The sequence below is a fragment of the Rosa rugosa genome, chromosome 6 (assembly GCF_958449725.1).
Source record: "Rosa rugosa chromosome 6, drRosRugo1.1, whole genome shotgun sequence".
Lineage (NCBI taxonomy): Eukaryota > Viridiplantae > Streptophyta > Magnoliopsida > Rosales > Rosaceae > Rosa > Rosa rugosa.
The window spans coordinates 37,197,796-37,211,760 of NC_084825.1; the positions used below are offsets into that span (position 1 = coordinate 37,197,796).

The window sequence follows — 13,965 nt, forward strand, 5'->3', positions numbered from 1 at the left end:
AAATCACAAAATACCATAATTATTCGGTAATAATCCACAAGTACATGCATCTTTCTTTATTCACAAACATACCCTTATTTTCAACCAAGGAAAAAAAAAAAAGGGGCAAAAAAAAAAAAAAAAAACATTTGGTAATAAATCGTTGCGAATATGGTAATTCCGTAATTACATGACCAAGAAGGTCAAATTTCCAAGTGTACCCCTCCCCCCCAAATATCTAAAGCAGAGACGCTAGTCAACCGGACCCCAAAACCTCTCCACAGTTAGAACAGAGAGCCGTATAAAGCTTCTGTGCTCCCATCAACCCAAAAACTCAGAGAGTAAAAAATTTTTAAATCCCCACCAAAAAACAAAAATAAAAAAATTTAGGAAAAGATTTAATTTTTTTTCGCTAGGGTTTGACGCGAAGGAAAGAAAAAAAAAAGAAAAGAATTTGGCGGATCGCGGAAAAGATTAAAACCCATCCCAGAAGCAAAGCGAGAGAGAGTGAGGTGTGGAGTCGCCGATTCTCCGTCAACTTCGGTTCTCTCTCTCTCTCCCTCTCTCGGATCCAAATCTCGGGTCGTTGTAGCCCCCACCCGGCGAAAGTCCCGCGCTATTTTTTTTTTTTTTTTTTTTTTTAATTTGGGTTGTTGAAAGAGGAAGAAGGTTTGAGCTTCCGGGGTTTTTTGAACGTTGGGATCTGAGGGCCCGCTGGATAGGGTTTTAATCTGGGTCTGTAAAATTTTATTTTTTTGGAGGGATTTGAGTTTTCTTGGGATTTGGTTTTTTTTTTTTTCTTTCTTTTTCCTTATAAATTTTGGATTTTGGGAGTGAATTGCTGTTTTCTGGGGGAGGATTTGGGGGATGCAATCGGGTGGAGGAGGAGGAGGTGGGCCCGGGCGGAACCCGGGGGTGGGGCCGGCGGGACGGGCAACATCGAATTCGTCGGCTGCTTCGCCGTCCTCGTCATCGTCGGCGGTGTCGACGCCCCACTTGGGGTTTGATTCGGTGCAGCAGCACCATCAGCATCAGCACCAGCAGCAACAGCAACAGCAACAGCAGCAGCAATTGGGGTCTAGACAGGTGAGAAATTTTGTGGCTTTTGTGGAATTGGAATGTGGGTTGTGGAATTGGGAGTGAGTCTGGAAATGGGTCGGTGGGGATTTTTGGAATTGTTAGGTTTTTGGATTTGGGTTGTGGGTTTTCCTAATTGGGAGTGTTCTTGGTTTTTGGGTGGGAGTGAAATGCATTTGTGTTGTGGTTACTGCGGTATTTATGGTTAATTAGTGAGTAAAAGCTTTGAGGGATTCGAGGGAGTCAAACTGTCAAAGTAGGCATGTCTTAATGGGAAGTGATTGTAGAAATGGAATTTTAGCTGCTTGACTCTTTACCTGGATATCTGATCTTGCTGCGTTAAATTTGTGAGAGCTTAATGACAACAATGTGGGGGACCCCGGCGTCTGCTTATGGATTTGTTTTTTCTTGCTGTCTGTCTTCACTCTTGACATGTGATGTTTAGATTACAGGCAATCATGTGCATTTCTTATCTGTTTCAGTTTTCCCAATTTTGGAGTTCTGGATGAGTTTGATCTGGTAGAGATAATGGTGTGATTTCCTAGTGTTTGTGTGATTATCTGAAATAAGCTATGCCATTGTAACTTTGCACGAGCCTGTGGATTTTATGGTTATGTTAGTTCCCGTTGGTCTGGTGCGTTGATAGGATTACATTATCAGTTGCAATCTGATCGGGTTCTGTGAATTTGTTTTAGTCCTTGTTTCAAGGTGAAGATATTGATATCTTGCATGCCTTTATTGGTTGGAATTGTTATGCAATATTTTTCTCAAGTCATAAGTTGATTTTTGTATGCAATGATATTGTGACCGAGGTTTTTATGTCTTTTATTGTTCATGTAGCCATTGCAACAACAATTTTTAAGAAAGCCTGAAGGGAATGAAGCTCTTCTAGCATATCAAGCTGCTGCTTTCCAAGGAGTTTTGAGTGGGAACAATTTTGTTTCAGCTCCCGGCTCCACTCAAATGCCTCAACAACCTAGGAAGTTCATGGATATGGCTCAACAGCATGGCTCACAGGAGGGGCAGAATAGGAGTCAAGGTGTTGACCAGCAAGTGCTAAATCCAGTCCATCAAGCTTATCTTCAGTATGCTTTTCAGGCTTCACAGCAGAAGTCTGGTTTGGCAATGCAATCTCAGCAGCAACCTAAAATGGGGATGTTGGGGCCTCCATCGGGAAAGGATCAAGACATGCGGTCGGCAAATTTGAAAATGCAGGAATTCAATTCTATGCAGGCAGCTGGCCAGGCACAAGCATCATCATCCAAAAACTTGTCATCAAAGAACTCAACAGAGCATTTTGCTCGTGGAGAAAAGCAGATGGACCGAGGACAGTCACCAGCTTCGGACCAAAGGAGTGAATCTAAGCCTTCAGCCCAGCCAGCAGCTGTAGGACAATTCATGCCTGGAAATCTCATGAGGCCAATGATGGCTCCACAGCAAAGCATGCAAAATATGCCAAACAACCAGATGGCATTGGCTGCTCAGTTGCAAGCATTTGCACTTGAGCACAATATTGATCTTTCACAACCTGGAAATGCCAACTTGATGGCACAGCTGATTCCAATGTTGCAGTCTAGGATGGCTACTCAACAAAAGGCGAATGAGAGCAACATGGGTGTACAATCGTCTTCTGCTCCAGTTTCAAAGCAGCAGGTTACTTCTCCTCAAGTTGCAAGTGAGAGTTCTCCTCATGCTAATTCATCAAGTGATGTATCTGGGCAGTCAGGCTCTGCAAAAGCAAAGCAGACAGTTTCACCTAGCCCTTTTGGCTCAGGTTCAAATAGTGGGATCTTTAACAATAGTAACAACATTCCTATGCAGCAGTTTTCTGGTCACGGCAGAGAAAACCAGATACCTCCTAGGCAGTCAGCTCCTTTTGTAAATGGAATGGCTCCTACCCATCCCACACACCCATCTACAAACACAAGCCAAGGTCTCGATCAATCTCTCCATGTAAAAAATTTACCTAACAATCCAGAAACATTGCAAATGCAATACCCTAGGCAGTTAAATCGTTCTTCTCCACAAGCTGTTGTTCCTAATGATGGGGGTTCGGGCAATCACAATGTTCAGTCGCAAGGTGGACCAGCTCCTCAGGTGCCACAACAACGCCCTGGATTCACCAAACAGCAGCTGCATGTTCTCAAAGCACAAATACTAGCATTTAGGCGAATCAAGGTACACACAACTCTGTTTCCCTCCTATTATCTCATTGCCTTTTACTTATCTATTAGGTCTACAGCTTATTTTATTTTTATTTTTATTTCTTTTTATGAAATTGTGGATGGTTTAATGGAGCATGATGCTTACTCTCATTTCCTATTGCTTGATAGAAAGGTGAAGGTACACTCCCTCAAGAACTTCTTCGGGCGATTGCTCCACCACCTCTAGAGCAACAGCTACAGCAGCAAATTCTTCCTGGAGGAAATATTCAGGACAAATCTTCTGGGAAGATTGTAGAAGAACATGCTGTGGAGTCCAGTGAAAAAGATTCTCATTCACAGGCTGTGGCATCAGTGAATGGACTGAACATTTCAAAACAGGAAGCTCTTACAGGAGATGAGAAAGCAACTGTATCAACAGTTAATGTGCATGTAATGCCTGCTGTGCTGAAGGAACCTACTCCTGTGGTGTCTGTGGGAAAAGAACAACATTCTGCTGTAGCTTCAGTTAAGTCGGACCATGAAGTTGAACGTAGTAACCAAAAAGATTCTGTCAGAAGTGATTTTTCTGTAGATAGGGGGAAGTCTGTTGCACCACAAGTTGCTGTATCTGATGCCATGCAACTTAAAAAGCCCGCACAAGCAAGCTCCACACCCCAGCCAAAAGATGCAGGCTCTGCCAGAAAGTATCATGGACCACTGTTTGATTTCCCCTTTTTCACTAGGAAACATGACTCCTTTGGTTCAGCAATGATGGTAAACAACAACACCAACAACAGTAATAATAATAATTTAACATTGGCATATGATGTCAAAGACCTTCTTTTTGAGGAAGGTGTGGAAGTTCTTAACAAGAAGAGGACAGAAAATATAAAGAAGATTGGTGGTCTCTTGGCGGTAAACTTAGAGAGGAAAAGGATTAGGCCAGATCTTGTTTTGCGGCTGCAAATTGAAGAGAAAAAGCTCCGACTTTTGGATTTTCAGGCACGTTTAAGAGATGAAATTGATCAACAGCAGCAAGAGATAATGGCAATGCCTGACAGGCCTTATCGTAAGTTTGTTCGTCTTTGTGAGCGTCAGCGTATGGAGCTAGCAAGGCAAGTGCAGGCCTCTCAGAAAGCTATCAGAGAGAAGCAACTGAAATCTATTTTCCTGTGGCGTAAAAGGCTTCTTGAAGCTCACTGGTCCATTCGTGATGCACGAACTGCACGCAACAGGGGAGTTGCCAAATATCATGAGAGAATGTTAAGGGAGTTTTCAAAAAGAAAGGATGATGATAGAAGCAGAAGGATGGAAGCATTGAAGAATAATGATGTTGAAAGGTACAGGGAAATGTTGCTAGAACAGCAGACTAGTATTACAGGGGATGCAGCAGAGAGATATGCTGTTCTTTCGTCATTCCTGAGCCAGACAGAGGAATATCTTCATAAGCTTGGGAGTAAAATAACAGCTGCTAAAAATCAGCAGGAAGTGGAAGAGGCAGCAAATGCTGCTGCAGCTGCTGCACGATTGCAGGTATGCTTTGCTCTCTATCATTTTGCACGGCCTTCATAATGTTTTAAGTTCGGGTTGTCCTTTTCATATGTTTTTGAACAAATCTCTTTCACATGTGGGTACAAATTTACATTTTCTTGTTATACAAGATACACCCTCTCTTTTTCCAGGTTACTTATCTGTATTGCAACCTCTGTTTACAAATAGGGTCTGTCCGAGGAAGAAGTTAGGGTGGCAGCTGCTTGTGCTGGAGAGGAAGTATTGATTAGAAATCGGTTTATAGAAATGAATGCACCAAGAGATAGTTCATCCGTCAACAAGTAAGTAAATTAATTTCTTTGCAAAACTATCCTAGCTTATGTTGAATGAGAGCCCTTTTGTGTATAGTTGTACTTTATTGATATGTTCATTACTATCAATAATTTATTTCTTATTGTCCCCTGTTCCCAGGTATTATAGTCTTGCACATGCTGTAAATGAAAGGGTCATAAGACAACCATCAATGTTACGGACTGGAACCTTAAGAGACTATCAACTTGTAGGTTTCTAAATCAAAACTGTTACTATTTTGGGTTTTTGATTTGTATCAACTGGTACTTCTGTTGCAGTTTGGTCATTTTGTTTTTTAAACTATCATGTGATTGATTCTGTAGGTTGGGCTCCAATGGATGCTTTCTCTGTATAACAACAAGTTAAATGGAATATTGGCAGATGAAATGGGTCTTGGGAAAACTGTACAGGTGAAATACTTTTTTGTTCCATGACTGTCTCCAGACATGAAAAGCTATATCTTGTAATTTAATTGTGATTTGGAAACAAATTTGCGGGTTGATATATTTGGATGTGTCATACAATATGAGGGTATATGTCTTTGAGTTTACCTGAATGTCCCATCATTTTCCCCGTGCAGGTAATGGCATTGATTGCATATTTGATGGAGTTCAAAGGGAACTATGGACCGCATCTCATAATTGTTCCAAACGCTGTTTTGGTAAATTGGAAGGTTAGTATATTCTCTGATCCATATGACATTATTCAAGCCTTATCTACATTCCTAACTGAGGTGCTCTTGCAGAGTGAGTTGCATGCTTGGCTTCCATCTGTCTCCTGCATTTATTATGTTGGGAGCAAGGATCAACGGTCAAAATTGTTTTCTCAAGTAAGATTCTGCAATCGCTTGTCTACTTAAATGTTCGGGTTCTATACAAGGGCTAACTTTATTTTTCATATTTGCTATACAGGAGGTTTGCGCCTTGAAGTTTAATGTCCTTGTGACAACTTATGAGTTCATCATGTATGATCGCGCCAAACTATCAAAAATTGATTGGAAGTATATAATAATTGATGAAGCACAGAGGATGAAAGACAGGGAATCCGTTCTAGCACGTGATCTTGATAGATATCGTTGCCAACGGCGCTTGCTTTTGACAGGAACACCATTGCAGGTTTGTTATGACACCATCTGACACATGGTTACAAAATTATATGGAGACAATTTTATATGGTTGCAATTATGTTCTCTCTATTTGGAAGGACTTAAAATTTATCCTTTTTCAAGCCTTGTTGAGCCAGCCAACAAGGTAGCATCCTTAAATCTTTTGATCATATTGTCTGCTTATATTCCCCTAGATGTAGGGATGGGAATCATGGGATCAACTCATATTTAGGATTGGAAGTGGCTAAGTTGCTGATTTAATTGCTTAACCAGAACTTGGTGTTGATGAGATGTGTGTGCTTGTTTATCAATGGCATTAGATTAAATTAAGTTTATTTTTTATTCTTATTGATTTTTTTTTTTTCGGAAACACAGGAAATGTGAAATATTTTTGAGTCCCCCCCCCCCCCCCCCCGTTTTGCATCTTCTGAGCTGCCTGATTATTAATTTCTTCCATTCACGTCTGTGTGAATATCTTAATATTATTTATTCTTAAATTAAGCTGAATTGGAGCAACTTTTTAATTGCAGAATGATTTGAAGGAACTCTGGTCACTTTTAAATCTGCTTCTTCCAGAAGTTTTTGATAATCGCAAAGCATTTCACGACTGGTTTTCCAAACCGTTTCAAAGGGAGGCTCCTACACCGGATGCGGAGGATGATTGGCTTGAGACTGAGAAAAAGGTTATCATTATCCATCGACTCCATCAAATATTAGAGCCGTTTATGCTCAGGCGGCGGGTTGAAGATGTCGAAGGCGCACTTCCACCTAAGGTATGCTTTAGTAATTATTCTAGGGGATGATTTCTTTTCCTCCGATTAATTTCTAACACCTTTGATTGATTGCAGATCTCCATAGTCTTAAGGTGTAGAATGTCGGCTATTCAAAGTGCTGTATATGATTGGATAAAATCAACAGGCACCATTCGTGTTGATCCCGAAGACGAGAAGCTAAGGGTCCAAAAAAATCCACTTTATCAGCCCAAGGTGTATAAAACCTTAAATAATAGGTGTATGGAACTTCGAAAAACTTGCAATCATCCTCTGCTTAATTACCCATACTTCAATGATTTTTCAAAGGATTTTCTCATAAGATCCTGTGGGAAATTGTGGATCCTGGATAGGATCCTAATTAAACTTCAGAGAACAGGGCATCGGGTACTTCTTTTCAGTACCATGACAAAACTCCTTGATATATTGGAGGAATACTTGCAGTGGAGGCGACTTGTGTACAGACGAATTGATGGAACCACCAGTTTAGAAGATCGTGAATCAGCTATAGTGGATTTCAACAGCCCTGATTCTGACTGCTTCATCTTCTTGCTTAGTATTCGTGCAGCTGGTCGGGGTCTTAATCTCCAGTCTGCGGACACAGTTGTCATATATGATCCTGATCCAAACCCTAAAAATGAAGAACAGGCAGTTGCTAGAGCCCACCGTATTGGACAGAAGAGGGAAGTCAAAGTCATTTATATGGAAGCAGTTGTTGACAAAATCCCTAGCCATCAGAAAGAGGATGAACTAAGAACTGGAGGCACTGTTGATTCAGAGGATGACCTTGCTGGTAAGGATCGATATATGGGATCAATTGAGAGCCTCATAAGAAATAATATTCAGCAATACAAGATAGACATGGCTGATGAGGTTATCAATGCTGGGCGTTTTGACCAGAGAACTACTCATGAAGAGCGACGAATGACTCTGGAAACTTTACTGCATGATGATGAGAGGTATCAAGAAACTCTCCATGATGTTCCCTCATTGCAGGAGGTAAATCGCATGATTGCTAGAAGTGAAGAAGAAGTTGAATTGTTTGATCAAATGGACGAAGAATATGACTGGATTGAGGAGATGACGAGGTATGATCAGGTTCCCAAATGGCTTCGTACTAGTACAAGAGAAGTAAATACTGTGATTGCTAGTTTATCGAAACGACCATCAAAGAACACTTTGTTGGGTGGAAATATTGGCTTGGAGTCGAGTGAAGTGGGTTCTGAAACTGAAAGAAAGAGGGGTCGACCCAAGGGAAAAAAGCATCTCAGCTATAAGGAAGTAGATGATGAAACTGGAGAATATTCGGAAGCAAGTTCTGATGAGAGAAATGGATATCCTATGCATGAAGAGGAAGGAGAAGTAGGAGAATTGGAAGATGATGAATATAGTGGTGCTGTTGAGGCAACTCCAGTTGAAGATAAGGAACAAGTGGAAGATGGTCCTGAATGTGATGGTGGGTATGATTATCCACCAGCTTCAGAAAGAGTTGGAAATGACCTCATAGTAGAAGAAGCTGGTTCCTCAGGTTCGTCGTCAGACAGTCGGAGATTGATGCAGCCACTTTCTCCTGTTTCCTCTCAGAAGTTTGGTTCCCTGTCTGCCTTAGATGGTAGGTCAGGATCTATTTCAAAGAGGCTGGTACGTATCATATCTCTTTGTATTGATGCTTTGTAAATATATATCTTTCCCTGTGCTATTTATTCATTTTCAATCTCTTGATACTTTGACAGCCAGATGAAGTAGAGGAAGGGGAGATCGTTGTATCTGGAGATTCTCACATGGAACAGGTACAATCTGGAAGTTGGAATCATGACCGTGACGAATGTGAAGATGAACAGGTTTTGCAGCCCAAGATCAAGAGGAAGCGTAGTATTCGGATTCGCCCTCGTCATACCATAGAAAGGCCTGAAGAGAAGTCTGGTAGTGAGACACAATCTGTCCAACGGGGAGATTCATCTTTGTTTCCTTTCCAAGCGGACCATAAATCTCAAGCACATATAAGGGGTGATCCTGAAATGAAAACATATGGAGAATCCAGTGCTTTGAAGCATGACCAAAGTGATTCATCCTCAAAAAGTCGACGAAATTTGCCTACAAGGAGAGCTGCTAGTGCATCAAAATTGCACCCTTCAGCCAAATCTGGCAGATTGAATAACATGTCTGATCCTGCAGATGCTGCTGATCACTACAGAGAAAATTGGGAAGGGAAAGTTGGGAATACAAGTGGGACTTCAAGTTATGTTACAAAAATGCCTGACATCATACAGAGAAGGGTATGTACTGTTAATTTGTCTGTATTTCGCTGTGTACGTTTCTGAGGTCACAGATGAATCAAACGATGTCCTCATCTGCTGCTAATCACTGCATACACATGCGCACACAATTATGTCATTTTTTCTGCTAACTGTTTTATTCCATATTCTGGAAGCACCATTTTAATATTTATATTTCAAGATGGTGTACCAAAGTTTGATGTCCATGTGTGATTGACTTTCCTGGAATGAGACTTGCTTGGACACCCCCCCCCCCCTCGTTTTTTTTTTTCCTTCCTTTTGGTATTCTCTTTTTGTTTTTTTGTTTTTTTCTGTAAGTAGCGATCTTCTCTGAACTAGACTATGGTTTTTATGCATGCAGTGCAAGAATGTTATTAGCAAGCTCCAGAGGAGAATTGATAAGGAAGGTCCTCAAATAGTACCTTTACTCACAGATTTGTGGAAGCGGATTGAAAATTCTGGTTACACAAGTGGATCGGCAAATAACATCTTGGATTTACGAAAAATTGATCAGCGCATAGAGCGGTTAGAGTATAGTGGAGTGATGGAGCTCGTGTTTGATGTCCAGTCTATGTTGAAAAGTTCAATGCAATATTATGGGTTCTCGCATGAGGTACGGTGGCTCAAAGTTTAATTCTTCCTGTCTCATTGACTACTGTGCATCATTGCATTTGCATCCTCTTTTTGTTTTTGAAGTCTCATTTGCAAAGCGGTGCGCAGAATCATGCAAAATTCATTCGTGCATCACTTACCATCATTATTATTAATCTGGCATGTTTCTTTGGGAAAAGCAGTTATATGAGTATATTTTAGTCTCTTGTATCAACCCACATTATTGTTTTGCACTCGAAAAAAAAAATATTGAATCTGTTTGAGTATGACATAAAATCTGTGGGTAATAAATGCCAGTAACTTTGGTTAAAGTTTCAATGCATTTGTTTTTTTTCAATTTTAATGTACTTTTAATAGATGACCTCATATATTGTGGGTGCCAGTGGTCCAATATAAATGACCTGAGAGCCTTTGTGTAACTATAATGCACAGGTACGAACTGAAGCCAGGAAAGTACACGATCTTTTCTTTGATATCTTGAAAATTGCCTTTGCTGACACTGACTTTCGAGAAGCCAGAAGTGCACTCTCTTTTACCAGCCCAGTTGTGACCACCAATGCTCTATCCCCAAGACCGGGTGTTGGACAAAGCAAGAGACACAAATTGATAAATGAGGTGGAACCTGACCCCAGTCCTCAACAGAAGCCACTACGGGGACCTATTATCAGTAGTGAAGAAACAAGGGTAAGAAGCCATATGCCCCAGAAGGAATCAAGACTTGGGAGTGGAAGTGGTAATAGTCGGGAGCACTATCAGCCAGAGGATTCTCCATTGCTTGCTCATCCAGGAGATCTGGTTATTTGCAAGAAGAAGAGAAAAGACAGGGAAAAGACGGGGGTAAAGACTAGGAATGGACCAGCTGGCCCTGTTTCACCCCCTAGCATGGGTCGCAGTATTAGAAGTCCTGGGCCAAATTCAGTCCCAAGGGAGACAAGATCAACCCAACAGGCATCACATTCACAAGGGTGGGCCAACCAGCCTTCGCAGCCTACTCAGCCTGCAAACAGGGGTACGGGGTCTGTTGGTTGGGCAAATCCGGTAAAGAGGTTAAGGACGGATTCTGGAAAGAGAAGGCCAAGCCATTTATGATTTTATGTGCTGGGAGAAGTTGTCACTTTTTTTCTTTTTCTCTGTTCATAATTTTAGTGGCATAAAGTGCAATTAGCCATACTGCTCATACAGTGTAGGTCTTCAATTACAACCAGCTTTTCCTATGAAATTGGTAGCTACTAGTATCTGTGACTCACAGGTCTTATCCTCTACGCATTAGAGGGGACCTTTGTATAGTATACATTCGCCTCATACCAATGTTGTAGATTTTGGTCTCTAATGCTATTCATTCTCTTACATGATTGCTGGTTTCTCATTCCACTCATTTGGAGAATTCAATAGTTTTGGTTAATTTTTGGCAGGGATCTATCAACCATGATCCATTTCATTACGATACTTCAGCAAATGGAAAAGGAAGTTCTGTCTCGAAAGTTTTTTTTTTAAATAAGAGAGAATCAGTCCTTTCTACCCTTCTTTCCTTACCTTAGTGCCTGTTCTCTACCAAATGTAGACAAATAGTTAGGGATGACAATAATCCCCATCGGGTAGGGTACCCATCGGGTATTCGACCCTAATGGGGAGAAATTCAGGAGAAATCGGGTAACGGGGATGGAGATCCCCAGTATTCGAATTCTGAAATCAGGTACGGGGTGGGGATGATATTTTGATCCTCATCCCCATACCCACTCAATAAGAATTATCTAATATATATATACATTAGTTCGTCCACTGGTTTAAGTGAGTTAGATACCTTAAAGATCATCAATTTTGCTGAAATTTTGCATAGATGATCTATACATTAGTACCTAAAAACTGAACGGTCGAGATGTGGATATGAGACCAAAAAGTGACCCTAAACCCTAACTTCGCTCTGAAATTTCAAAGCGAGGCCTCGCTCTGGATAAAATCTGTATATATATATATATATATATATATATATATATATATAAATATCTATGTAAACTTCATCCTTTTGTCAATTAATTTTTTTTTTTTTTTGAGTAAAAGAATGATCTTTATTATTAATGGAGGATTAGCCTGAGTTATAATCCCGGGCTAGTACATCTAGGATACATTCAGGAGGAGTATCCCTCCATACATGTCTATCATTCTCATCAAAAGCTAGACTAGCCAACCTGTGAGCCACGCCATTACAAGTTCTAGGAGCAAAACACACTTTTAGTTCCGGTTTGGCCTTCAACATAGCATGAATATCAGCCATTATTGCTGCATATGCCAGTAAATCAAATTTGGGATTTTTGAGGTCCAGAATAGCCTCCAAACAGTCTGTTTCCATAACAACTGGTTGCCTTGGAAAGGTGCACAACAGTTTTAGTCCTTCGTTGATTGCCAGCAACTCTACTTGTTTTGCACTCTCCACATGTTGAACTAGTAATGTAAACACAGCTTTAAAATTTCCTTGCGTATCTCGCAAGATTCCACCTAGTCCTCCTTTGGTTTGATTTGGAATAAAACTACCGTCCACATTGAGCTTCCAGTTACCTTCATTATCCGGTTGCCACTTGTTTTCCGGTTTGATATTTTGGCCGGTTGGTTGGATTGTCTTGCTTTTCTGAACTCTTCAAGCCATGAAAATGCAGCAAACATTATCTCATTATGTGATTGAGAAATACCTTGCCATAACATGCTGTTCTGATTTTTCCATATCGCCCAAAGACTCATGAGCAGCTTGTCAAACACATCTTGCTGCAGCGTTGTTGCCTTGTCGAGCATCCAACTCTTGAAGTCCATATTTGGTGCAATATGCTGCTGGAAATTAAAAGGTGGTGCAGAGAGAATATTGTTAGCTGTAGGACACTTACAAAAGATGTGAGTTCTATCCTCAAACTTGGCAAGGTATAGAAGGCAGCTAGTGTTACCAGTGAACCCTTTGCGAAGAAGAGACGCCTTTGTGGGTAACAAATTGTTACAAGCACGCCAGGCATTGATCTGGACTTTACCTGGAACTTTTGATTTCCAGATTCGCTGCCATAAAGGTCTGAAAGGATCTCCTTGTGATGTGGAGGCCGAAGTTGTGCTTAGAACTTGCTCTCGTGCTATCCAATAAGCGGTCTTGACAGAGTAAAAACCCTTCTTTTCTGGCTTCCAGAAAATTCTATCTGCACTTGTTCTTGCACTTAGAGGAATGCACATAATTTTTTTCAGCAATATTTCCCGGAAAAAGCAAAAGTACAATATCAGACTTCCAAGTTATAGCGTCTTCATCTATCAACTCGGATACCATCTCTAGCTGCGAGTTTGGCGGCTTATGAATTTGATATTGAGGACATGCAGGTATCCATTTATCTGTCCAAATTCATACCTGCTGCCATCTCCAATGCGCCAATGTACATCTGCATTTAGGATTGAACGACTTTGTAGAATGCTTCTCCACGAGAAAGATGGAGCTAATTCACCTAGTTCAGCTTCCCAAAAGGAAGAATTGGGATAATATCTAGCTTTGTATAGCCTAGCAATAAGAGATGTGGGATTAGAGATTAACCTCCACCCTTGCTTGGCTAACATTGCTAAATTGTATGCATATAAGTTTTTAAATCCCATTCCACCTTCATTTTTTGTGAGGCATAACCTTTCCCAACTCCTCCAGTGAATTCTTTTTTTTTTTCCTCTGTGTCACCCAAAAAAAAGGAGGCACACAACTGATGGATATCATCACATAGTCCTTTAGGCAGCAAGTAACAATTCATTGCATATAATGGCATAGTTTGAGCAACAGCCTTTATTAGAATTTCCTTACCTGCACTATTGAGAATTTTGGATTTCCAACTGATGAGCTTCTTGGACAGTTTCTCTTTGATGTACTCAAAGTTTGCAATCTTGGATCAGCCAACCCTGAGAGGAAGGCCAAGGTATCAGTCATGCTCCTGAACACACTTCACATTTAGAATGGAGGCCAATTCATGCTGAGTGCTAGCATGAACATTTCTACTGAACACCACACTACTCTTCTGGAAATTAACTTTCTGTCCTGAGGCTTTCTCATAGACGTCAAGTATTCTTCAAAAGTGAGCGCATTCCATTGCATTAGCCGGGCCAAAAAGAAAAAAGTCATCTGCAAATAATAAATGATGCAGAGTGGGAGCATCTGG

General features: G+C 40.8%; 2 protein-coding genes across 3 annotated transcripts; one reads left to right on the top strand and one right to left on the bottom strand.

Annotated features, from left to right (window-relative positions):
- Positions 1–258: 258 nt before the first annotated feature.
- Positions 259–11,157, top strand: LOC133714427 (ATP-dependent helicase BRM). 2 transcript variants are annotated; one of them, XM_062140542.1, is made up of 14 exons: positions 259–1,065; positions 1,897–3,234; positions 3,390–4,733; positions 4,920–5,032; positions 5,163–5,250; positions 5,366–5,452; positions 5,623–5,715; positions 5,788–5,871; positions 5,954–6,157; positions 6,678–6,920; positions 6,996–8,558; positions 8,651–9,193; positions 9,555–9,806; positions 10,238–11,157. In XM_062140542.1, exons 1-14 carry the CDS (start codon positions 847–849, stop codon positions 10,892–10,894), a joined length of 6,828 nt encoding a protein of 2,275 aa, XP_061996526.1. In that variant the 5' UTR covers positions 259–846; the 3' UTR covers positions 10,895–11,157. The 2 variants fall into 2 exon arrangements, with proteins under 2 accessions (XP_061996526.1, XP_061996527.1); XM_062140543.1 differs by lacking the exon at positions 259–1,065 and adding an exon at positions 1,629–1,764.
- Positions 11,158–11,888: 731 nt separating this feature from the next.
- Positions 11,889–13,009, bottom strand: LOC133716718 (uncharacterized). Its single transcript, XM_062143389.1, has 2 exons — positions 12,359–13,009; positions 11,889–12,230 (listed from the first exon to the last, which is right to left on the bottom strand). Exons 1-2 carry the CDS (start codon positions 13,007–13,009, stop codon positions 11,889–11,891), a joined length of 993 nt encoding a protein of 330 aa, XP_061999373.1.
- Positions 13,010–13,965: the final 956 nt, after the last annotated feature.

Bases quoted from the DNA above. Each gene is read 5' to 3' on its own strand.
- LOC133714427 (XM_062140542.1), top strand. From the start codon at position 847: ATGCAATCGGGTGGAGGAGGAGGAGGTGGGCCCGGGCGGAACCCGGGG. The intron at 1,066-1,896 runs GTGAGAAATTTT...TTGTTCATGTAG, and splicing joins AGCAATTGGGGTCTAGACAG to CCATTGCAACAACAATTTTT. The intron at 5,453-5,622 runs GTGAAATACTTT...TTCCCCGTGCAG, and splicing joins GTCTTGGGAAAACTGTACAG to GTAATGGCATTGATTGCATA.
- LOC133716718 (XM_062143389.1), bottom strand. From the start codon at position 13,009: ATGTGCATTCCTCTAAGTGCAAGAACAAGTGCAGATAGAATTTTCTGG. The intron at 12,231-12,358 runs GTAACTGGAAGC...CAACATGTGGAG, and splicing joins GTGGCAACCGGATAATGAAG to AGTGCAAAACAAGTAGAGTT.